The sequence below is a fragment of the Pseudophryne corroboree genome, chromosome 2 (assembly GCF_028390025.1).
Source record: "Pseudophryne corroboree isolate aPseCor3 chromosome 2, aPseCor3.hap2, whole genome shotgun sequence".
NCBI lineage: Eukaryota > Metazoa > Chordata > Amphibia > Anura > Myobatrachidae > Pseudophryne > Pseudophryne corroboree.
Window position 1 is genome coordinate 157,357,818 of NC_086445.1, and position 25,288 is coordinate 157,383,105.

A 25,288-nucleotide genomic window follows, 5' to 3' on the forward strand; every position below is an offset into this window, starting at 1 on the left:
CACGATAACTAAAAGATTCTTAGCACTAAATGGAGACATTTAATAATATAGATTAATGTATGGAGTCCACCAATGACCACAGAGCAGGAAATGACATAACATTAGTAGGGGTATAAATACAGCAGCCTGGAGACTTGGACGTCATTGCCTTTCTGACTCCAAGACTGCATAGACTGACTAAAAGGAAAGAAACTTAGGTAAGAATCACTTTTAAAACACTGTAGGCATTTGTCAATTTGTTTCACAAAGCTAATGGATGCCACTGTCACTAATTGTCATGCACATTAGGAGGAATAAGGACTTATTTGGGACCCACCTCCATAAAGTGCGAATTCCTAACCACAGGATTCAGTAAGTAATTTAGTTTAAATAAATTAATGACTGGTTTCATATCCAACTAGTCTATATTAATATAGTCTATATTCATTACAAATTAGGTAGGCCCCACTGAAAGGAAGACAAGCACTGGGGAGTTTTTTTTCTAGATCTATAGAAGAAGAAATTCGATTAATAGAAGCTTCTAATAGCAAGTAAGTGCCTAGAGACCTGAACCAAATACTTTAAAAAGAATGTTCTTTTGCATAATTTATTTACATCAATAATTACCACCTATTAAAGTACCGACTATTAACATCTAGACGCATTTTTAAAGTTCTTCACACTATCTCGAGTAAATACCTAATTTAAATAAATTAAAAGGTTATCTAGCTTTGGAACCAATTAAACAAGCCACGAATATTCTCGGTTTTTATTAGACAACACTATAAAATGATATGTAAAGATTTCATATTGTATGAAATAATGAGTGCAACAAACTCTCCATATATATAGAAAATGTACAGATGTTGCTATACTCTTTTGTAAACCTTCTGGATGAGCTCTCCTCCATTCTGTCATCGTCCATTCCAACTTTTTCACTTCTTCTATGTCCCCACTTCCGTTTTTCTCCTTTTTTACCTCTTTATGTGTAAGAAGTTTCCGTTATTGAAACAGAAAGTTTTGTCTAAATTTACGATACTAATACTACAATATGCATATAATGACCTTTCTTGTTTGTTTCTCTTAAAAGACACCCCTGATGAAGTCTTTGTTGACGAAACACGTTGGATGACATATTGCTTGAGAATGTACTGAATCAAAGAAAATCTAAAGCATACAAGTGAAAATCTAAAGCTTATTTATGTACAGCAATTTTTTATATATGCCACAATAGGCTGTTATTTTTATTGTTCTAAATGTCTTAATAAATTGCTATATAGTTTTTACTTGGCTGTACTCAATGATATAAGTTATTCTCATCATATCCACACACAATATAAGTTTATTTGAAATGGTATCAATAGGCTCCCCCTGAGATACATTATCTATAGGTCCTGTTTGGCAGAGGACCATCTCTGGGGGTTAGCAGCCGCACCCACATAACAAATAGTAACTAATCCCTCCCCCTTTTATAATCTAATATATAGAAGGGGGTTAACTAAAGTCGCAGTACAGTATGGGTTTTCTGAATAAAAATAACTGTCTTACATCAACAATTCTGTATCTTATCATAACGTTAGATTCTACAGGAAGTTACATATCGAATATGTTTTCTTTATACAATGTATGTAATAATCCAATCCTCAAGTAGGTTCTAGAACCCAGAGGTGATCATTTTTTAATGATGCCTTGCAGGAGGTCGATGGGGAGCGGGAATACAATTGTGGAATTGTTCTCTGCTGCAATTGTATTCAGTGTCTGCAGGTAGCGCAGCTGTAGAGCTGCAGGCGATTCGCATAGAACTATTGACGCTTCTTTCAGAGCCCGAGAAGCATTCATCTCACCCTCTGCCGCTACGATCTGTAATGATAAACACACAAGCATTAATACTATATCATAACATTATCAATTACTGGAGATTTATACATCTGGCCACATCAGTTTACCAGTTGCTTCACACCATTACTCTGCCTATGGCTGCCAGTGTATGGGATGTTCTATAGGTTCAGGTTATAAAAAAAACATACCATGGCTCCTACTTATACTAATATATAATTTACAGCTTGCAGGAAGACACTGGTGATAATTACCTTAGCTCTGGCCTCTCGTACAGCTTCTGCCTCAGCGGCCATAGCCCTCTGCATCTGTACAGGAAGCCGCACATCTCTCATCTCCACGCGTTCCACCTTCACTCCCCATTGGTGAGTAGCGTTATCCAGTATTGACTATAACACATAAATGCAGCACTATGTATTAGTCCGCTCAACCTTTGTTCAAGCTAAATATATAAACACAATAATAAATCTATGCAATAAACACAATGCCTATACTAATAGGTATAAATCATCTATTCTCTGAAGAGAGTTAATCAGTAGGTATATTCATTTTTAACGCTCCAACATGACCTGACAAGACTTGGCTCAGAGGTGAGTGCTGCTGCAGCCTGCTCTAGCCGGAGTCAGGGGTGCAATAATATGCAAAAGCTAGTCTAAGCATTTCCTGTGTGTAGTAGCATGTAGTAGCACTCAACGCCCAGGAACGCCCATCTCTTTGTCTCTCAAATTCTGATACCATCTCTCACGTACGCAATAGCTCTTTTCGCGCACACTCAGGGTAACGCATGCGCTGTTGGGGTTTTCAGAATATTTTTTGTGCATGCGCAGTAGCAAATTATTTATTTATAATAATTTAATAAGGCCCATAGTCTTCATATGTATTCATTATGTAGACATTCAACATGTCGACATTCACAATAACGGTATCCGAACTATAGGTCAACCATTAAAAGGTCGACAGTCATTAGGTTAACCACTAATGGTCGACATGGTCAAAAGGTCGACATGGTCAAAAGGTCAACATGGTCAATAGGCCGACACATAACAGGTCAACAGTGCTTACAGATGACAGGTTGAAATGATTGACACACCTATGGTCGACACACATATGGTTAACACAGCTTTTTGGGGAGTATTAGCATTTAAATCAACTTTTTCATACTTAACATCCACGGTGACTAAGATTGGGATAGTAACCTTGCCTGAAGCTTTGCGAGTAAAGCAAGCTATATGAGGGGACACCGTACACTATTTGGGGTTCCACATGCTTTCAAGGCAAAAACAACACCCAAAAAACTTTCAAATGTTATGTCAACCTGTTTTGTGTCAACTTTTTGTCAGGTCGACCTTCCCTACTGTCTACCTTTTTCATGTTGACCTAATGACTCTGTTGACCTTTTTCATTACAAGAAATAAAAAATCTCTGAGGTTGGCAAATAGGAGGACTGTGAGATTTGTTGGCCCACTGAAGCTCTATTGGCCCGCTTTGGCACCCAGCCGTAACTACTACCTGCCCTCAATACAAGTACCATAATCTTACCTGGATATTGTGGGCAATCTCCTCACGGTTTGACAAGATGCTGGAAAGAGTTTGTGTTCCTAAGATGTTCCTCAGAGTTGTCTGGGCTAGTTGGGCAGTGGCTAAATGAACATTGTTCACATTTGCCACAGATTTAATTGCACTCTCAATCTTGTAGTACACAACTCCGTCTACGGTGGTCGTTACAGAATCTTTAGTGAGGATCTACGATACAATAAAATACAAACAACTCAGTACTTACCAATAACAATGCAGAAACTACTGATCTGCTGTACATAAAGAAGCAAGATATGAGAAACAAATGAAGTACACATATTTGGATAGAAATTGATTGTCAATGATACTGCAAGTTCCAAATGAATGGGTAAATTGACAGAAAATGTAATTCATGGATATGCATTAATTTAATGCATTGGAAATCTTATACTACAATTTCAATAATTATGTACACGTTCCATAATAACTAGATATGTTCACAGAGTAGAGATGTACGGTTCGGTTCTTTATAAATCTAAACCCACCCGAATTTTACTGATCTGAACCTCACCAAGGGCCGAATTCAGACCTGATCGTAGATGTGCTAAATTTAGCACATCTACGATTAGTCACACAGACATGCGGGTGGACGCCCAGCGCAGGGCTAGTCCGCCCCGCATGTCAGGCCCGCCCCCCCGCACAAGTACAAAAGCATCGCACAGTGGTAATGCTTTTGTACTTGAAGAGTAGCTCCCTACCAGCGCAGCTCCTGCGCGCTGGCAGGGAGCTACTCGTCGCTGCGAGGATCGCAACAGCTGCGTGTCACATCACACAGCTACCGCGGGCCTCCCCCTGCACGGTCCGGACACGCCTGTGTTGCCCGGACTGCGCCCCTAAAACGGCGGACAAACCCCGCCGGCCCGCCCCCTCCCGCCTAGTGAACACCTCTGCCTGTCAATCAGGCAGAGGCAGTCACAGGGGAGTCTGGCATGTGCCGGCGCACTGTGGCACTGGCACATGCGCAGTTCAGACCTGATCAGCTGCTGTGCGAAAACGCACAGCACCGATCAGGTCTGAATTAGGCCCCAAGTCCCGGCTCAGATCTCCTGAGATACGAACCAAACCGAGTCCTGTTTCGGATCTTCACACAGTATGGAATTATGATTTTAAATTAGAATTTCAGGTTTTGGATTGCAAAAATTAAATGATTTTAGCTTTTTTATCCATTTCAAGAAATACAAAGCCCAAGATTTTGATTTTAAATCTGAATTCCAAACCTAAAACACTTGAGGGTGCTTTTGCAAAACCAAAACACGACGAAGAAATTAGAACTAAAACACGACACATCTCTATCTCAGACCCCAGTGTTTTGGTTCTAAATCATCATCGTGTTTTGGTTTTGCAAAATCACCCTCAAGTAATTTGGGTTCACTTTTGGGTTTGGTTTTGGATCTGAGATTCTTTAAAAATTGATAGAAATCAATACAAACAGCTAATATCCTGTAACTTGGACCTGTTTTTGTTGCTATGGTATTATTAACTCAATAACATACATTTCTAGACATGTCCAGTCAATTTTGCCACCTCACCATACACTCTCCTGAGTACAATGGCACCTGAAATCATGAAATCCAAAACCAAGATTCATTTTTTAAATCAGAGTTCCAAACTTGAGGGCAGACAAGGCTCTTGATTCGGTTCACTCGGATTCCCAGAATTGATCTGAGTCGGGAGTCGGTTCTACTTGGACCTCCAAAGTTCTGATGTGTTCGGTTTTCAACAAAACCGAACCTCTCATATCTTAATAGCCAATGTAGTATTTTGCCTTGGCACATATCTTCCAGGAGCTACAGAGTCCCACAAATAAAATCTGATAAGCTAATTGGTCTCTCACAAAATTAGCCCTAGGGCCGGATGTAATGAAGTCCGAATTGGCCGGAGGTGTGGGATCCCAGCTGAACTCGGACATTTTTTTAAAGTGGCAATAATTTACAAGACATGGTTTTGCCTTGTACATGATTGCCACTTTAAAAAAACATTCCAGTTCGGCCAGGAACCCGCACCCCCGGCCAACTCGGACTTCATTACATCTGGCCCCTAGTGTGTGTTAGTGGTAGGAAGTTGTAAACTCTGATGTGAATGAGTAAATATTCACTGTACTTACTGTACAATATGTTTTAATGACTAAGGACTGATGTGAATGATTAATGAGGAGGTGAAGGAGGAGAAAGAAATGCAGAAAGTTGATAGTGGTTCGGCTAGAATTGACAAATGACAGCCACTAGCCCCATACCTACCTCTTGTGGTGGGATTGCAAAGGATATCGTTCTGAGATCCACCTTAATAAAGGTATCTGTGCATGGGAGTATGAACATCAACCCTGTATATACGGAGAAGATCATCAGTGCAGGACATACAGGTTTTCTAAAATGATCCCGGCACATTGGAGGTCATTCCGAGTTGATCGCTCGCCAGCAGTTTTTAGCAGCCGTGCAAACGCTATGCCGCCGCCCACTGGGAGTGTATTTTAGCTTAGCATAAGTGCGAACGAAAGGATTGCAGAGTGGCTACAAAATAATTTTGTGCCGTTTCAGAGAAGCTTCAGACCTACTCAGCCAGGGCCGTCTTTTCGTATGGGCTCAATGGGCTCTTGCCCAAGGGCCCCAGGAGTATAAGGGCCCTAGGCTGATAGCTGAGGGTCCCCTCTTTCCAGGGGTACCAGATTTTTGAAAATCGGCCTTGGGGAACCAGAGATATCCAAGGTGAAAGCAGTGGTCCCCATCCGAGCCTGTTAATTACTCTTCCCAGCCAGATATCTCGGGTTCTGTCTGACATAGAGATTTTCTGAGGGTATAATCCAAAAGCTGGGACTCTCCCTTTTTGCTGGACACTGGCAGCTTGTCTCTACTATGCCCAGAACCAGAGATATTAGCCTTCCAGCAGCTGGTCCCTGCTCCAGCTCCACACGCCTGGTATACAGTTTTATATATTCATTGAAGGATTGCTCTGGCTCCTGAACTCTGATCCCCAAGTTCCGAGTACCTCCTGACAGGTGGGACACTCTAGTTTTTTTATCCCATTCAAAGCTAAGAAATATATTTTCATGAACTTGAGATATCTGCAGTCAAGCAAGCTGCCCTCCCACCGGAAAATGATGAATATTAAGCCCACTCTACTTTCCACCCCTCCTGTGTGTATTAAACACCCCCTATCACCCTGGAAGTCATGTACCAGGGCCCCTTCATTCAGCCCAATGCCCCCTTCTACAGTTTAGTGTTCTCCCTCCCACCCCATTTGTGCAGTAAAGGAGCAATAGGCAGAAATTACTGCTCCAGGTCCAACATGCTGAGCGGAAGATAGAACACCCCTGCCGCCCGCGGGACATCAAAGCTGCCGCTGATAGCACACCCCACCCCTACCACTGGAGGATGGGTAGGGGGCCCAATGCATTGCTGTGCCCAGGGGCCAACACTGCCATTAAGACGGCCCTGTACTCAGCGCTTGCGATCACTTCAGACTGTTCAGTTCCTGTTTTGACGTCACAAACACGCCCTGCCTTCGCCCAGCCACGCCTGCGTTTTTCCTGGCACGCCAGCGTTTTTCCCAACACTACCTAAAAACGGTCAGTTGACGCCCAGAAACGCCCACTTCATGTCAATCACTCAGCGACAGCACTGCGACTGAAAAGCCTCGCTAGACCCTGTGCAAAACTACATCGGCCGTTGTGAAAGTACGTCGCACGTGCGCATTGCGCCGCATACGCATGCGCAGAACTGCTATTTTTTTGCATTATCGCTGCACAGCGAACATTTTCAGCTAGCGATCAACTCGGAATGAACCCCATTGTGCTATAAAATACAGTATCAAAGCTTTCCTGCCATTGTTGGTGCAATATATGGTAATATAATGAAACAAATTCAATTATTATTCTATGTCTATATTCAATAACCTGTCAAAGAGATTTTTCTAGGAACATTTCATTACAATTAAATATTATTTAAAAAAAATTGTTTTTGTTCTTAATTCAACGACATCGGTACTGTCCGCAGAGAAGTTTTGTTTTGTAGTAAACAGAAGTGTCGAGGGGAAGGGTGGGTATTTGCTTATTACTCAGGCCAGTGTCATCCTTTGCAGCACTGCTATGGGGGACAAATGCCCCCCTGTGATGCGCCGGCGCTGCAACAATTTTTTTCCCCACATTTGGTCACGGCCCCACCCTATACCCTTGGAGGAATCAAGCAATGGTAACTAAACAATAGCATAGAGCATAATTATAATTTCTTATGGACACTTATCGCAGCATTAAGATTATTAAGTGTCGTCCGAGTTTCACAAAATACACATCCAGGGACAGGAGTTCCGATGGGAGCTCTGATGGGACTTTATGTCCAGGTTCGAGCTTCAGCAACACTACTGTGCATATGCGGCCTGCTGACTGACTGCTCATGTGCAAGCGGACAATGCTGGGGTGGGATCCTGTAGATATCTAACCCAGTACATTTTTAGCATCTTGGAGCTTGATAAAATTGCCATTTTAGCAGACCCCATAGAAACCTATGTGGGCTAATTTCCAAATGGAAATAGGGGAACGCTGCCGGGCGGGAAGAGGAGGGGCTGGGTTATTCAGGTTTGATAGCAAACCACAAAAGTAAGCAAATGGGCAAAACCATGTTGCAATGCAGGTGGGGCAGATGTAACATGTGCAGAGAGAGAGTTAGATTTGGGTTGGTTATATTGTTGTTTCAGTGCAGGGTAAATACTGGCTGCTTAATTTCTACCATGCACTTTAGATTTCAGTTTGAACATACCCCACCCAAAGCTAACTCTCTGCACGTGTTACATCTGCCCCACCTGCAGTGTAACATGGTTTTTCCCATTTGCTTGCTTTTTTGGTTTGCTAACAAACCTGAATAAGGCCTCAGGTGTCTGCTACAGTTTCCCATACATACATTCAGAGGATCCTTAATATGTGTGGGTACTTCCCAAAACGGGTGTTTCTGGGGGATATTCAGCAAACATTTTTTGATAAATATGCCCCTAAATAGGATGTAGTTGCAATCACAATGGTCAAAATACAGACGCTGGAATCCCGACCACCAGAGTTCCGGCAGCACTGCCACAGCTATTCCCACTCCTCGGCGTCCACAACACCCATGGAGTGGGAATAGAACCTGTGGTGGTGAAGCGAGCCACCGAGCCCGAAAGGGGCTTCGTTCCGCTGGCTCCCCTTTCGGCATTCTCACGGTCGGGATTCTGGCGTTGGTATTTTGACCGCCGGGATCCTGTACCCAACCCCCCCTAAATATACAAAAATACATCTAAACCCAACCTATGTGGAATATACACCTCCAAACAGAACTTACCTGGCCCTTTAGCTTTTCCTGAGATGATACGGCCCAACCGAAACACAACAGCGCGTTCATATTCTTTAATTATCTAGTATATATTGCAAACAATAAAGTGGATTAGTTTATGTGTCAGGAGACCTGGCCTTATAGTGGATCTGCGCGCAATTACCTTAACACAGAACCAGATGGACAGCGGGAAGGTGATGGCAGCAAACAGTGCGGATAAGATCAGTAGGATCCAGCCACAGACGCCAATACCTCCTTTTCCTGCATCTGAAAGCATCACACAGGAAGACATTGTATAACTCCTGACATAGCACCCTGTTCACAGCCGGCGTGAGGCCAGGTGACACAGCAGGTAAGAGTCACCAGGGGACCAGGATCTAGCAGTGACAGTAAGTGACAGAGACAGTGGACAAGTTAGAGGAACTAGAAACAAAATGCTGGGTCTGAGACAGAGGAAGAGCAGGTCTTTGTTTCTTTTATTTATACAGTGCCACAAAGTGTCCACTGTCCACATCACCGTACAGGTGGTAATCTCTCCCTGGATATCCCAGCGCTTTCTTAAACTAACAATGTCAAAGACTGAGTTAATTATCTTCCCACCCTCCTGCATAACTATGCTTCCTACAATTGCATTATCTAATGATGGCACAACAATCTCCTCTAGCCCCCAAGTGCACTGACTCCTCCCTCTCCTTCAAAGCACGCATCCAGTACATGTCGCAGTTCTGCCGTGCCCATCTCAAATACATCTCCACAAACAGACCGTTTCTTACTCTAGAGGCTACTAAGGGGATGAGTCAGACCTGATCGTAGATGTGCAAAAAAACGCACATCTACGATCATTTTCTCTGGCACGCGGGGGGACGCCAAGCACAGGGCAAGGCCACCTCGCATGCTAGGTCCTGCCCCCCCCCCCCCCCGCAGACATGCGAAAGCATCTCTCGCGGTGGCTACCCGCCATGTTTTTGGGTGCAGCGGCTGCGTGTGACGCCACGCAGCTGCCACGACCCGCCCCGTTGTCCGGACCACGTCCCTTAAACTTAGCATCGACGCCCACAAAACGCGTCATCAGCACCCTGTTCCTGCCCGCCTCCCAGTCTTAAACTGAGTTCTGCAGGGAACATAGTTTAGGACCTTTTACATGCGCGTAGTGGCGTATGTGCATGTGCAGGTGTGCAAAAATTGCTACCTAGCAATTTTTACTCATCAGTAACAGGGTCTGAATTAGACCCAACCCATATCTGCTCATTGGTCATCTCCAAATTGGACTACTGTAACTTCCTCCTATCCAGCCTCCCTAACTTCCTCCTATCCGGCCTCCACTCCAATTTGTCCTCCATGATGCTGCTCGGCTCATCTTCCTTTCCAAATGTACTACAGTATGTCTGCCTGCCATGTCCTGCAAGCCCTACATTGGCTCCGCTTCTCCTTCAGAGCCCGATTCAAGCTTCTCACACTCACAAAACCATCATCCATTTCTATCCCGTTTACATCTCTGACCATATCTCCTTTTACATGCCCGCCCATCCTCTTCACTCCACAAATGCATGCTGCCTCTCCTCCCTACTGATTACCTCCTCCCACTCCCTTCTCTAAGATTTTGCATGTGTTACTCCCTATCTCTGGAATTCTCTTTCTCTCCCTATAAGACTCTCCACCCAGTGGTGGATTTTACCTATGGGCTGCAGGGCTGCAACCCCCCAGGTAAAATCTGCCACCCCTCTCAGTGTCAATGAGGCAGATGCAGTCTGTGACTGCACTGGCTTCACTGTGACTGGCAATGACTTCCTATTGGAAGTCGTACCTGTCAGTCACAGACACACAAGGCAGTCCCATTGGGAGGTGTTTGCTCCCCCTGGGACTGCCAGAATGGGCTGCGATAAGCAAAGAACTGGCTTCATGTTGGAAGCCACTCCCTGTCTTTCCCACAACCCAATTCGGCTTCTATGGGCTGCAGTCGATGCAGTCCATAGATTCGGGGGGGGGGGGGGTTGTGCATGCACAGTCACAGCGCGGTGTCTGCGCTTGCTCTGGTCCCAGCACCAGACAAAACTATTGCACAGGTGCCAGGAGCCAGGGCTAGCTGTCAACACTCCTCTCCAGGCACAGGGGTAGCAGCAGCCCCCCTACGTTTAGTAAGTAGAAGCTGCTGCTGTCTCCACCTCTCTACAAAACTTCAAACGGCTCTCAAGATCCTCTTCTTTATTAAACTCACCTCTCATCCTAACCCTCTGTCTACCCCATCTGTCACCCCTGTCTGTCTGAACCTCCCTATTAGAATCTAAGCTATCACGAGCAGGGCCCTCTCCCCTCATGTGCTTTTCCTTCTCCTACCTAGGCCGCTGTTTCTGCGGGATGCGGTCAAGAACCCTGCCGGACGGAATCCTGGCGGTCAAAATACCGACGCCGGAATCCTGACCGGCACAATCCCGACATATTCTCCCTCCGTGGGAGAGGGAGAATAAATTAGTGTGCCGAGCGTAGCGAGGCACCGTGCCCGCAAGGGGCTGCGTTCCGCTCGCCACCCGTCGGGATTGTGTGGTCGGGATTCCGGCGGCGGGATTTCGACCTCCGGAATCCCGTCCAGCAGGACTTAATACTGATCCCGTTTCTGCCACCCTTATGATTTCAGTGTCACGACTGCTGATGCAGCAAGGTTTATATACCATGTACTTGTCCTACATTGTCTTGTACTGTAAGTCGCTGTTTTCTTGTTTTGCTCATTTGTTTATGTACTTTGTTAGGAGATGCAGAATTCTTGTGGCACCATATATATAAATGATAATAATAATAATAATAATAATAATTTGGCACCAAACCTTCTCTTACGAAAATATACCACTTTATTTCTCTCCTCTTGCACAAAACTTTAAAGGATACAAATATGGTTAAAGCAAGTATCTCCTCTCCCTACAGCTTAAACACTTGGCTTGTCACATCTTATATAACAAACTTAAGAATATGGTTATATTGCATTCCATCTCTTCTTCGCCAGCACAGTCTTAGAGAAAAGTTACAAAAAGCACAGTTTGCACCCTACACCAGTGGCGTAACGAGGGTGGGGCAACTGGGGCCAGAGCCATAACTAGACTTTTTTGTGCCCTGTGTCAGTGAGATAATTGGCGCCCCCCTCCCCCTCATTTTTTTCAATAGGAACATAAGGCGCTTGCATTGTGAGGAAGGGGCATGACTAGATTGATCTCAGAGAAAGCCCATGCTATGATGCCCCTTCCTATATATATATATATATATATATATATATATATATATATATATATATATATATATATATTATATCTTTATAACACGTGAGTGTGGACACTACCCTATATATGATATTTTGCATGACTTTGCAAATGATGTCCTGCACCAGTGATCATATGATATGGATTTAATTAATCTACTTTGGAAGCCTTTTTTTTAATTTCTTGATTGAATGGATTGGACCTTGATGACCAGTGGACTGTTTTTCCATTAAGTTCAAACGGATATTTGCCTTTTCTTTTTTCTATGTTTTTCTTACGGATATATTTTTTATGAAATGTTATTTATATAATACTATGGAGAAAATTCTTCTGGTGTTATAATATTTTCATTTTTTCTTTATTTAATTTTTTTGTGCTCTGTGACCTGACTCAGTGGTATAGACTAATAGATGGGATGTGTCTAGTGTGAGTAGACACTGCTGATCTATTTTTTAGATGGAGAACCTTGTCTCTACTGATTTACTACATGCGGCTGAACATGATTCATTGGCATTTACTGATGAGGATGCTGAACGTGTGTTGTCTGAGTTTAGCGATTTTGAACAGATTCCAGCAGAAAGTGCTCTAGACCTATATCATAAACTTCTGAATCTTGAAAAGAGGGAGATAGATTTACTATTACATGGACAGTTTCTTTCCGACTATTTCCGAAAGAAGCAGATCCCACGGGGCTTTCGTTTGAAAAATATCCCTACAATTGGTAGGGGCAACCCGTCCTTTTGTAGTAAATGGTGCTCTATTTTAAATAAGTGCTAGTTCGATCTGCTCCTTCTGGTAATTGAGGAAGTAGGGAGTGACCTGAAAAAGCTTAGAACTGAGATCACCAGTTTTAAACCGGCAGCCATTGATTCTCTACAAAAGGATAACACACAACAATGGATGACTAAACTTAAACAACAAACCGATAAATATCGTAAAGACCTTATTTCCTTTAAACGATCTAAACTTGAAAAGGTTGATCGGGATTATAATGATCACAGAGTCTACAATTGGCTGACCGGGAATGAAAACCCCTCCTTTAGGTTCAGGGGTAACAGATATAAACAGAATCAGGCAAACTTTGACAGCTACTCCTCTTCAGAGAGGGATTCTTCCGACTCTCAGACACGCTCAAAACCCCCTCTACCTAGAGCCAATACCCGATCACAATTTGGGGAATTGCCTTTAAACGCAGAAGGCCCCACCTCCGGCAGGGCAAATATAAAAGAAAAGAAAAAACAACCGAAAGCAACGAAAAATCGGTGATTAATTTATCCTCATATAAACTCTCACCCTCAGAAACTAGTTTGCTCTCCAGAGGTTTGAGTTTCATACCTACACCTAGATTTAACGATTTTAAATTGGGCTATTGATAGATTTAAGGTTGGTAGGAAATTGAGACTCATCGAAAAATTTTCTAATCCTATGACTAATGCTCAAACCCCTAAAATCGTTAAGAGAAAGAGTACTTATGATCCCCCATCCCTAAATCCTTGTATAAGGACTTTCACTAGGATGTTAAATCAGGATGTAAAAAAGTCACTTGCAAAACACAAACAATGTAGATACAATCTTACTGGGGCTGAGAGAAGAGCTTTAAGTGATCTAAAGAATAATTCACGGGTTACCGTGAGACCTGCCGACAAGGATGGGGCAGTGGTTCTATTAGATACCAGTGATTATAATTCTGAGGCATTGAGACAACTTGCGGACTGTGATACATATAGACCACTACCGAGTGACCCGATGTTGATCTTTAAAAGCCGATTGGATAAATTACTGGATGCTGCTTTAATACATGGTTGGATTGATGAAGAAACTACTGGTTTCCTGAAAACAGATTTTCCTATTAGCCCAATACTGTATTTATTGCCAAAAATTCACAAAACACTGGATAGACCACCGGGACGCCCGATAATTTCTGCACGTAACTCATTATTTTCCAACGTGGCCCAATATGTGGATAGTTTTTTACAGATTTGTGTTAAGGAAACCAGTAGTTATCTTAAGGATACGGGTGACTTTTTGAGGCTTTTGAACCTGCTTCCCTATGTTGATCAAGGAATTTTTGTTACTCTTGACGTTACATCTCTCTATACAGTGATCCCACATGGGGCTGGCCTGGCGGCTACTAGGCGGGCTTTGATTCATTCACACACTGGGACACCACCGATTGAATTCCTGATGGAATTGCTTGAACTCATCTTAACATGTAATTATTTCCGTTTTGGGGGGCGGTACTATCTCCAAACGGCGGGAACAGCGATGGGGAGTAATATTGCCCCTTCGTATGCAAATCTTTATATGGATGAATATGAAAATCAGAACATCTTCCCGCGGTTTGGGGATAGTATCGCCTTCTATCGGCGATTTATCGACGATATTTTTTTAATTTGGAATGATACTGAGGGATCCCTCCTTGAGATGTTTGAACATCTCAATTCACTTGACTCCCCAATCAAATTTACTATGCATTTTGATACGGAATCTATTGATTTCCTGGATGTAAGTGTCTATACCACTGAGTCAGGCTATGGTTACAGATTGTTTAGGAAGATGACCGATAGGAATACCTTATTATCTTTTGATAGCCACCATCCAGGATCATTAAAACGTAATTTACCTATTTCTCAATTTATGAGGGTTCTTCGGAACAACTCAGATCCAGATACCACTATAATACAGTTGGAGGATATGAAAAATAGATTCATAGTGTCAAAGTCAGAAAAATATCTCTATGCACACTACCATATTTGCACCTCACACAGGTCCGTGCTGCGCATGCGTACGCTCTCCCATACGTGCGCATACTCACAGTCGCGGGCACCCGCAGGCGCATGGTATGCGTATTTACGGTAGAGTTTATGCGATCGTAGCGTGCGACTCAATCATTACATATTTTCACTATATAATGCATTTTGTAGATCATGGTCCCTTTGATAGATTCTGCAAGTTTGGTTAATATAGAATGTTCATGAACAGAGAAATCCCTCTTTGTTTGATACGAAGGGTCAGACAGGAGTAATACAGTGGTGTTTAGTATCCATCGGAAGAATATTTAATTAGAAATATTCCGGTGTTGGTTTGAAGCAGATCAATCGCTCGTGCGAATAGTTATGGACATAAGAAGTTTATGAACATTTACTTTATTTGCACTTTATTACCCATGCGGCGGGAAACCCAGTTTCCCTCCCACCTGAGCTGTTGGAAATAGTCACAGCCCACCTGTATGAATCAACCTATGACCTTTTGTTATAATGCGAAGCCGAATTCCTGTGTCCAATGAACAATAAGATTGTAGGGACCATTGAATTGCATTGTGTGTGGGGCATAAATAGGCAGGCCGACCATATCCAGTTCACTCTCTTCAACGGTTCTCATTGCTGATAATCGGGAGCTGGATATCGAGGCGCATGCGATCGTTTCCCCTTGTGCGTAAGTGTTTCTCCGCAACTATATTGATCTTCTTGTTATTGTGGGCCAATCTCTCTCAATTTCTCTCTCTCTCCTTCTCTTTCTCACTCATTTTCCCTTAAATTGTATTGTATTGTATTTCCTGTGTAGTTATCTGGTTAGGTAGTCTATGTTATATTGTAGTGTATGACTTGTATTGTGTTTAACTCTTTTGCAAGTATAGCATTCATAATATATATTTTAGGCGTTGGACCCTGAGCACGGTATCTGTGTATTTCTTATAGTATTAAGTATTCTCAGAGCGTCGGTGACGCTCAAACAGCTTTTAAGGTAATAAGGTTATACTGTGTTGCATTTACTCTCTAACATTACACTAAGGTTTTACTGCACAATACACTGTTTATGGTTTAGATACAAAGGTTTAATATAGTGAGCGTCGGCTCCGCTGGTGATCTCCTCGTGGTCCCGAGCGTTCGCTACGCTATAGCGAATCATTACTTTAGTTAACAGCCAATAACGTGCCTGCCTGTGATCTCTTGGCCGTGAGTGAACGTGACGCTTGAGCGTCTCGATCACGGCAAAGCGATTGTTACGCAACTAGCGTACCCTTACGGTACTTCATACATAAATAGCGTACAGTGTTCTTAGACCTCATAAAGGGTATTATATACGATAAATATTTAGCTTTATCAATTGGGGGCTCGCCCTGTCCTTCACATATCTGCACTAGGTAATTTCAGCAGACATTATCCAGCAGCAAAGGGCGGGAGATCATATTCCTCGTAGTGCTGTTTGGATAAGCGTCTGCTTCTCTTAGTAAAGGGTGCTGAAGGAATCCGGGAACCGGAGGTAAGAACAAAACAATAGTGTCTTTTTAAAACTGTTTATTTTTCTGTCTTGCGTACACACGCACGCACACACATATATCTGCATTTCCTTTTCATTGGTGTATTTTCGTATGTCACTCTCCTGTTTGCCAGCTCTATAGTTGATAAATGTATAAATTGTGTTACGGTGGATCTTTGCTTTGCGTACACGTGTCTCTAACAAAAGACTGAGACTTGCGTACGCAATCCAAGGGCCGACGCACGCAGCGTATATTACGCAACGGAGCGTACGGGTACGCCCACGTAACTCAAATCACAAGTTTTTTTTCTCTCCTCTCAACGCGATAAGTAGCGCCACGCGGTAAATAACGCCAGGCGATAAATCGCACAAAATTTTTTTTTAATTCCAAATTTAAATTAATAGATCCTTCTCCTAATTTGTAACACATCTGGTCTAAAGAGACATTTCTGCGCAGAAATAGAAATAGAAACAAAAGTGTATATGCGGTGAGTGAGTGTTTGTTTTTACAATTTTTAAGGTTGAACCACAAGAAAAGTCGAGTACTCGTGAGGTACATGCGTGTAAGTGACGTACATGGTGGCTAGGGAGGCATCCCTGGTTAAATATACAATTTGAGCATTAGAGTGTAGCAGACCAGGAGGTCATACTGTAACAGACCAGGAGGTCATAGCAGACCAACAGGTTCAGGTACAGCAGACAAGGAAGTCCGCTATACAGTCCACAGGCACAACACCAAGAAAGGGTTGGTGCAACACCCATATAGGCCATATAAGCTCTGGCTGAAGGAATTCGCAGCCGAAATTTTCGATTCCACTGGTCGCTCAGTACATAAGATTAGTTGCTTGTGTACTAAACGATTGTACCGCACGTAATTGTGTGCATTAGTAAACCTGACCGGTACTATTTGTGTACGAAGGTCATAAACGCTATTTGTACATTCTAACGTGATTTGTGTAATTTTTTTTTATTTTAAGGGAAGTTCGCTGCTCACTCAGGAACTATCCAGCAACCAATAGTTACTGGAAAGAGTAAGTGTTCTTCGGAGCACCCTCACAGGTTCCAGTAAATAGAGGTTCAGGTCGCAGGGGCCCTAGGTCGAGTACGCCAGCACCATATCGGTGTGATCAGGTCGTATTGGTCGGCGTGGGCGAGTGAGTGGGGTACTCGGTAAACCGCCACCGTCAGCCTATTTTGGACATTTGGTTTGCGTAAGGGTTGGTTAAATAAAGCAACACCTTCGAACTATGGGGGCCACTTGTTCAGGTAGGGGCGATCAACCTCGGTTCGGGTTGATTCAGTGAACCGACCAATTGGGTCGGCAAGGTATGTAATGTGTGAGAAATACGGAAGTCACACAGAAGCTTTATGTGATGAATGGGAGAGAATGACAGTACATGACGGGGAGAAATTCCCAAGAGTAGGTAGCTTCAGCACAGAAGTGTTAACGAATTTAAGGAGAAGGATATGTCTCATTAAATCAACAAAGAGACGAATCAAACATTACGATTATTTGCAGTTGTGGCAGCAGGAAGGTGACATACAGAGAGGATTGGCTCAGGCGGCGGGATCTGGCTCAATCAGAAAACTGATAGCCACGGCCCCACCGCCACCATACATATCAGGAGAGAAATTGGTTGCGGAGAATGACGCACTAAGGTGTAACACACAAACACTTAGCAACTGTATAAATGTTAAAGATAATGTTAACCAATTAACCAACGCAAGTATTAACCCGTGCAAGTTGTACCCTGTTTTGAACTTTCCTCAGGAGTGTGATCAAGAAGACGAATCGGCAACAATTTCAGCGCTCTCTCTAGCAGCCACCATAGCAGAGACCACAGTAGGCACAGCTCCACCCACGAGATTAGTAACAAAGGCCCCTAGCGGAGGGATAGGTGAGGTCGTGTCTACAGGTAAGTACGGCACCATACACTATGCTGAAGCCATTTCACCACAGGCTGTAGAACCCACACAGAGTGATGTTGTTAGAGTTAATCCTGTTAGGGTAATAGCTGTTCCAAATGGGAAAACTGACACAACAGGGGTCACCCCTGTGAGGAACATTGCCATGTATAGCCCATTTTCCAGAATGGAATTAAGGACCATCGTGTCTGAATTCCCTGACCCTAGAAAAGATTTAGTTGCCAGTCAAAAATACATCAGAGACTTAGGTAACACTGTAGAGCCCAACAATAAAGACTGGCAGATATTGCTGAGAGCATGTTTACCCTCCAATGTTGACGCAACTCAATTTTTAGCTGATTGCGGATTAGATCAGGATGTACCTCTTACAGATGTGTACAACAAAGATAATGTAAAAAGAATAAACTTACAGTTAAAAGAGTATTTCCCAGCGGTAGTCAGATGGAACAAGATATTCTCCATTAAACAGAAGGAGTCAGAGACAGCTGCAGAGTATTTTCACAGAGCATTATCAGAAATGGCAAAATACACAGGCATAGAGGACATTAAAACAAACATAAACCATCGAGAAGTAGCAGTATCGGTACTGATGGATGGTTTAAAAGAGTCATTGAAGACTAGGGTACAGACCACACAACCATGTTGGCGAGGTCTGTCTGTGGCTACTTTGAGAGAGGCTGCTATTGATCACGATAGGAACATCACCAGACACAGGGAACAACAAAGTGATAAGTTAATGGCCGTAAGTATACAGGCCCTGACCACAAGGCAGCCTTTGTCTGTATCACCAAACCCTGTGGGTAAGTCAAGTGTGGTTACTTGTTATTCTTGTCATAAACAGGGACACATGGCACGAGATTGTAGAGTAAAGAATGTACGAAACTCATACCAACCCCCTAGACAACGACACGACACACGACATTGGGAGCAAGGTCCGCAGAAACGGAGTTATGAGCCACAGGCAGGGGAAACAAAAAGATACCCCCCAAACAGAGATTGGCAAACCTCTGGTAGTTCCCAGCTAACTCCCTCACAAGTAGTTGCTGCCAGCGGGATTCAGGGAGGTCACCATACCCAATAGGGGTGTGGCCATACCAGTAATCTGCAGCCAGTAAAATTGATTGCAAGTCTTGGAAGTGAACCGGAAATTGCAATCAATGTAGCTGGTAAATCATTAAACTTTCTTGTAGACACAGGGGCGGCCAAATCAGTGATAAATTCGACAGTGGGCATGAGGACCACTGGTAGGACAATTCCAGCCGTGGGAGTAACAGGAGTAGTCCAGCATTACCCTGTTAGCAAACCAGCAGAGATTACAATAGGGCCTTTACATACCAAGCATTCCTTTTTGCTGGCTGCATCGGCACCGACCAATCTCCTGGGAAGAGACTTACTGTGTAAAATGGGGTGCGTCATTTATTGTACTCCTGAAGGTGTATTCTTGGACATACCTGAGAATCACGCTCAGGAAGTACGAGACATGTTAGACTCCCCGTCAAAATTAATGTCACATATCACTATGACAAATAGGACTCCCTCCCAAGTAGAAGAAATGACATCTCAGATACCAGAGTCACTTTGGACTAAAGATGGACAGGACACTGGATTAATGGCAAACGTAGCTCCGGTAGTTGTACAAGTAAAAGATGGTAGGATGGCTCCGGGGGTCCCACGGTACCCTCTGGAGCCGGAGGTGGAGTTGGGAGTTTGCCCAGTAGTGGAGCGCTTGCTACAACAGGGCATTCTGGTAAGAACGTCCAGCACTGCTAATAGTCCCATCTTCCCTGTGAAAAAGAGTGGGGGGAGGGGTTACCGGCTAGTGCAGGATCTAAGGGGGATTAACAAAATAGTTGAGAGTCAGTTCCCCGTAGTGCCAAATCCAGCTGTCATCCTGATGCAAGTCCCTCCCACTGCGAAATTTTTCACTGTTATTGACCTCTGCTCCGCTTTCTTTTCGGTACCTCTGCACCCTGACAGTCAATATTTGTTCGCATTTACATACAGAGGAGTCCAATACACATGGACTCGATTACCACAAGGATTCATAGATAGCCCAAGTATATTTTCTCAGGCTTTGCATGATTGTTTACAGTCTTTCCAACCAGTGAGTGGATCAGTATTAATACAGTACGTGGATGATCTACTACTGTGTTCTGATTCATTGGAGGCATCCCTGAAGGATACGAAACAGCTCCTGTTTCATCTTTCAGACACAGGACACAAGGTTTCCAAAGACAAGTTGCAATTATGCCAAACTAAGGTAAAATATTTGGGACACTGTTTAACACAAGGACTGAGACACCTGACCGCTGATAGAATTCAAGCAATTAGAGACATGACTCTGCCACAAACCCAGCAACAAATCAGAACATTTTTAGGAATGTGTGGGTATTGCCGTAATTGGATCCCAGGGTTTTCCATGTTAGCGTTACCTTTGCAGGAAATGGTCTCCTCAAACAAACCTGATCGGATTTCGCATACAGACGAGTCTGAGGCAGCATTTGAGAGACTTAAACAGTGCCTAACGCAGGCACCAGCATTAGGTATGCCGGACTATGGGAAACCCTTTGAACTATACGGAACAGAAAGTGCTGGTTGCGCGGCAGGCGTACTAACCCAAAAGCACGGTGATGCCAGCAGGCCAGTAGCATATTACAGCGCTCAGCTAGACACGGTAGCGCGATCCCTCCCCACATGCTTGCGAAGCGTTGCTGCGATAGCATTGCTAGTAACGAAAAGCGAAGACGTCGTGCTAGGTCACAACCTCACAATTCATACACCGCATGCAGTGTCAGCCTTGTTAAATTCTGCCCAAACCAGGCACGTCTCATCAGCGCGGTTTACAAGATGGGAATTGGCACTAATGGCCCCCGTAAACATCACCATAAGGAGATGCAGTGCATTAAATCCTGCAACATATCTCCCAAGTGTGTCTGGACAGACCCAAAGGGTGGAGGATGAGAGTACTGGGGAAGGAGGATTTAATACAAAGGAAGACACTCATGATTGTATAGAATATTTGACCCAAAATTTTACCGCAAGGCCTGACATCAGTGACAACCCACTGGAAGATGCAGAACTTACGTTCTACACGGACGGTAGTTGTCATAGACAGTCAGACTCGGGAGACTTGTGTACTGGATACGCAGTCGTAGATGACCAAGGCACCATAGAAGCGGAACCGCTAGGCCCACCTCACTCAGCCCAGGTTGCTGAACTGGTCGCCCTAACCAGAGCATGTGAATTGGCTAAGGGCAAATCAGCCAATATCTACACCGATTCTAGATACGCATTCGGGGTAGTCCATGATTTCGGAGCCCTATGGCGCCTCAGAAATTTCATGACGGCAGCTGGTACACCGGTAGCGCATGCAGCTCACATAAAAAGGCTTCTAACAGCGATACAGGAACCCGACAGAGTGGCTGTTATCAAATGTAAAGCACATACATATAGCCAAGACCCAGTATCGCTTGGTAACAGCCGAGCAGACGAAGCAGCTAAGTTAGCAGCTGCTACCCCCAGACAGACAGACACCACACAACTGATGGTATTTAATACCATCAACACACAGAAGTTGTGTGAGATGCAAAATTTGTGTTCCACACAGGAAAAGGCAGTCTGGAAGGCAAAGGGATATGGCCAGGAGTCCTCAGGACTCTGGACGGATGGACATGGTAAACCAGTGGCCCCCAGAGCATATCTTCCATGTTTGGCTGAAGCAGCTCACGGGCTGACTCATCTAGGCAAGGAAGGGATGTGCAAGTTGGTAAGAGCATATTGGTGCGCCCCAGGATTCTCCTCTCATGCGAGTAAAAGAGCCATGTCATGCCTTACCTGTTTGAGAAAGAATATTGGAAAGGCAATACCTACAGAACCATCCCATATCCCACCTGCCGGCGGCCCTTTCCAGGTAATACAGATTGACTTCATTCAATTACCCCCTTGTCGAAATTTGAAATATGTACTTGTTTGTATAGATGTTTTCTCAAATTGGGTCGAAGCATTTCCGGCGGCCACAAATACCGCTATGTTTACTGCTAAGAAAATTGTGCAGGAATTTGTATGTAGATATGGTATCCCTAGAATTATCGAAAGTGATAGGGGTACCCATTTTACAGGTGATGTCTTTCAAGGAATGTGTAAATTGATGGGAATTGATAGCAAGCTGCATACTCCATACCGTCCACAGGCGAGTGCGAAAGTGGAAAGAGTGAACAGCACTATTAAAAATAAACTGAGAAAAGTGATGGCAGAGACAGGATTGACATGGCCAGAAGCTTTACCCATTGTACTGTACAGCATCAGAACCACTCCCAGGTCCCCTCTTAATCTGTCTCCCTTTGAAATCTTGTTTGGTCGACAACCGCATGTTATGATTAACCCTCAGGATGATTTGAAGTGTAACAATGAAGTAACTGTAAAATACTTGATTAACATGAGTAAACAGTTAAGGAATCAAAATGATAATCTGAAGTTAGTGATTCCTGATTTACCAGATAGTAATTGTCATGACATTGAACCTGGGGATTATGTAATGATACGGAATTTTCTACGCTCAGGTTGCCTTATTGACAGATGGGAAGGACCATACCAGGTCTTATTGACTAGCACTACAGCATTGAAGGTTGCTGAGAGAGAGACTTGGGTTCATTCGTCCCACTGTAAGAAGGTCGTTGATCCAGAGAAGTCCTGTGATAAGGAACAGACGGTAGAGGTTGTATCACTAGAGTGTCTGTTCCAGGAGGACTAAGGCGGCAACTGAGCATCGAGAACCACAAGATCAAAAGCAGTTGTCGATCCCCTGTTCCCTTTTATTGTTTTTCTCCACTTCCCATCCCCTCTCCCTCAAATTATTTTTCCCCCCTTCTCATTCTTCTTCGTCTCCTCCTAAGATGGACTTGCCCCAAGAGACTGTGATCCGGATTTTCCTGTTGACCATGATGTTGACCAGAGCAGTCTGTTCCGGCGAGAGTACCATGGAGGTCGAGAGAGGTTCTGGAATGGGTTCTGATGATAAAGATGGAGGCGTAGTTTTCCGAGAACAACATAATCAACAAGCAAAGGCGAGTATCAGAAAACGATCCGATAGCATTGACCATAGAAGGAATTGTGAAGGATTGTTAGCTGAAGAAAACTGTATCTGTAGGCTCTGTAACAATGTCATTGAGGATGGGTGCATTAAGAAATGCCAATCCAGTTTTAATATCCATATGGACCGGCATCCATTGAGTGACTATCACTCCTTAGTGGGTAATGTGTTAAACAAAACAGATTGTTGGGTATGCTCTCAAGTACCTCAGGGTCATAGCAAATCAGGGCTAGTACCATTTCCTTTAACGATAGAGGAGGTACTTGAGTTAAATGGTGGGAGACCGGTGGACCGGAGGTTTAATATCTCCAGCCCTCCTAGTTTGAAGCTCCACCAATACCATGTGGATAGGTCCCTATTATGTTTCAACATCTCCAATCCCCGAAAGCCGGGAAATTGGGAAGTGTCATGGAGTAACCACACCATGACCTTTTCGCATAGAGCAGATAGAATGCCTACAGATACAGAGCTTGTACGCCACATAGCCAGTAGAGGAAAATCTTTCCGGTATAGGTATACCTTAGGAAATAGGATTACTAGAGTTGGAGAGGTATCACCAGGATACTGTGCACATATCGTACAACCTGATACGTGTACTAAGCAGATGGAAGAATTAGGGTTAGGAGATTTCACATGGAAGGTGTGTAATATGGTTATGTCCTACTCCGTCCCATATGTTCTCCCCGATGATGCATATTTCATATGCGGGAGAAAGGTGTACAAGTGGCTTGCCCCAAACTCTGAAGGATTGTGTTATATTGGAAAAGTACTGCCTGAAGTAATGACTGTATCACATGACAAAATGAAAGACATACACCGTGGTGCCCAAGCTCCTTATACTCACACCCATTACGAGCACGTTGTTAAAAGGCACCTGATAGAGAAGACAGAGCATCCGGCCTCTGATCTGATAAGTGAATCCACCGGGATTCAATTCTTAATCGCGTTAGATTTCACCCGCACCGCTAGAGGAGTGCTGAATTATAAATACATATCGGCGCTTGCAAATTTGTTAGATAATATCACTGAAATGTATGATGACACGTTTAGGTATACTGGAAGAGAACTTCAGGCTTACAAAACAGAACTGGTACAGCATAGAATGGTTCTCAATTACCTCACAGCAGTGACAGGCGGATATTGTGTCACACTGGCAACACAATACGGCGTGAAATGTTGCACATATATTACGAATAGCACCGAGGATCCGGTCGAGGTCATAGACCAAAAGATGGACGATATTCTCCAATTGAAGTGGGAATTTCGCAGGAGACACAATCTCACTCTTGCTGCTGTAGGTAATGAGCTGACTGGTTGGGTGTCATGGTTGAACCCGCGAAATTGGTTTTCTGGTTTAGGAGACTGGGCTCAAGGAGTCATAATGGATGTTGGGAAGTTTCTCCTATGTATCTTAGGTGTTGTCATATCGATTGGATTGATATTTAGATGCGGTCAGGCTTTAATGAAGTGCAATCATCGTACTAGGGTAATGAGTTTAAGGAGTGAGGAAACTGTAATTAACCTGGACTTGATTTATGACCCAAATGTAGAAACAATGATGTGATGAAAATGCGATTTCTACGGTCCGTTTCTTTCACCTGTTTTTCCGTTTTCTCCAAGGTAACAAGACCCACTTGGACGAGGAATTTGATGAGCCAATATACAGACAACAGAGGGATTAAAGAAGAAGTTTGACAACCTGATACACAGATTTTTGATGAACTATGCCATGGATCCCCAGTTTCCCTAGAAATTTTAAAATTACGCTAGCCCAACACTTTTGTAAATCTATGGACATTGACAGCTTTTGCTCGCACCTTATGGGCAAAAGCACAAAGAAGACTGCATTCAACAGACACCAAACAAGACCTCAATCGACGACTGTACATTTACCTGACATAGAATACCACCGCATTTACCGTAATTATGTCTTTTCTTCATTTCTACAACCCTCAGGTAATGACACACATAGTCGATAGGGAATACAGGCACAGATATCAGCAATCACATATCTCCCCCATTCATGTATCATCAACTAAAATGTGCTCCCCCATTTTGTTACAACCAAAGCCGAAAAGAGCTCG

General features: G+C 43.7%; 1 protein-coding gene across 5 annotated transcripts in view; it reads right to left on the reverse strand.

Annotated features, from left to right (window-relative positions):
- Positions 1–734: 734 nt before the first annotated feature.
- LOC135004924 (stomatin-like) overlaps positions 735–25,288 on the reverse strand; it is a 159,513-nt gene continuing 134,959 nt past the window's right edge. For 4 of the 5 annotated variants that reach the window (XM_063951863.1, XM_063951864.1, XM_063951862.1 and 1 more), the window contains 6 exons: positions 8,848–8,951; positions 8,694–8,766; positions 5,628–5,710; positions 3,355–3,558; positions 2,070–2,204; positions 735–1,839 (listed from right to left, as the gene is read on the reverse strand). In XM_063951863.1, the coding sequence (XP_063807933.1) occupies positions 1,651–1,839; positions 2,070–2,204; positions 3,355–3,558; positions 5,628–5,710; positions 8,694–8,766; positions 8,848–8,951 (788 nt within the window). In that variant the 3' untranslated portion in view covers positions 735–1,650. The remainder of the gene's footprint in view (positions 1,840–2,069; positions 2,205–3,354; positions 3,559–5,627; positions 5,711–8,693; positions 8,767–8,847; positions 8,952–25,288) is intronic. The other variant, XM_063951866.1, reaches the window with a different exon arrangement.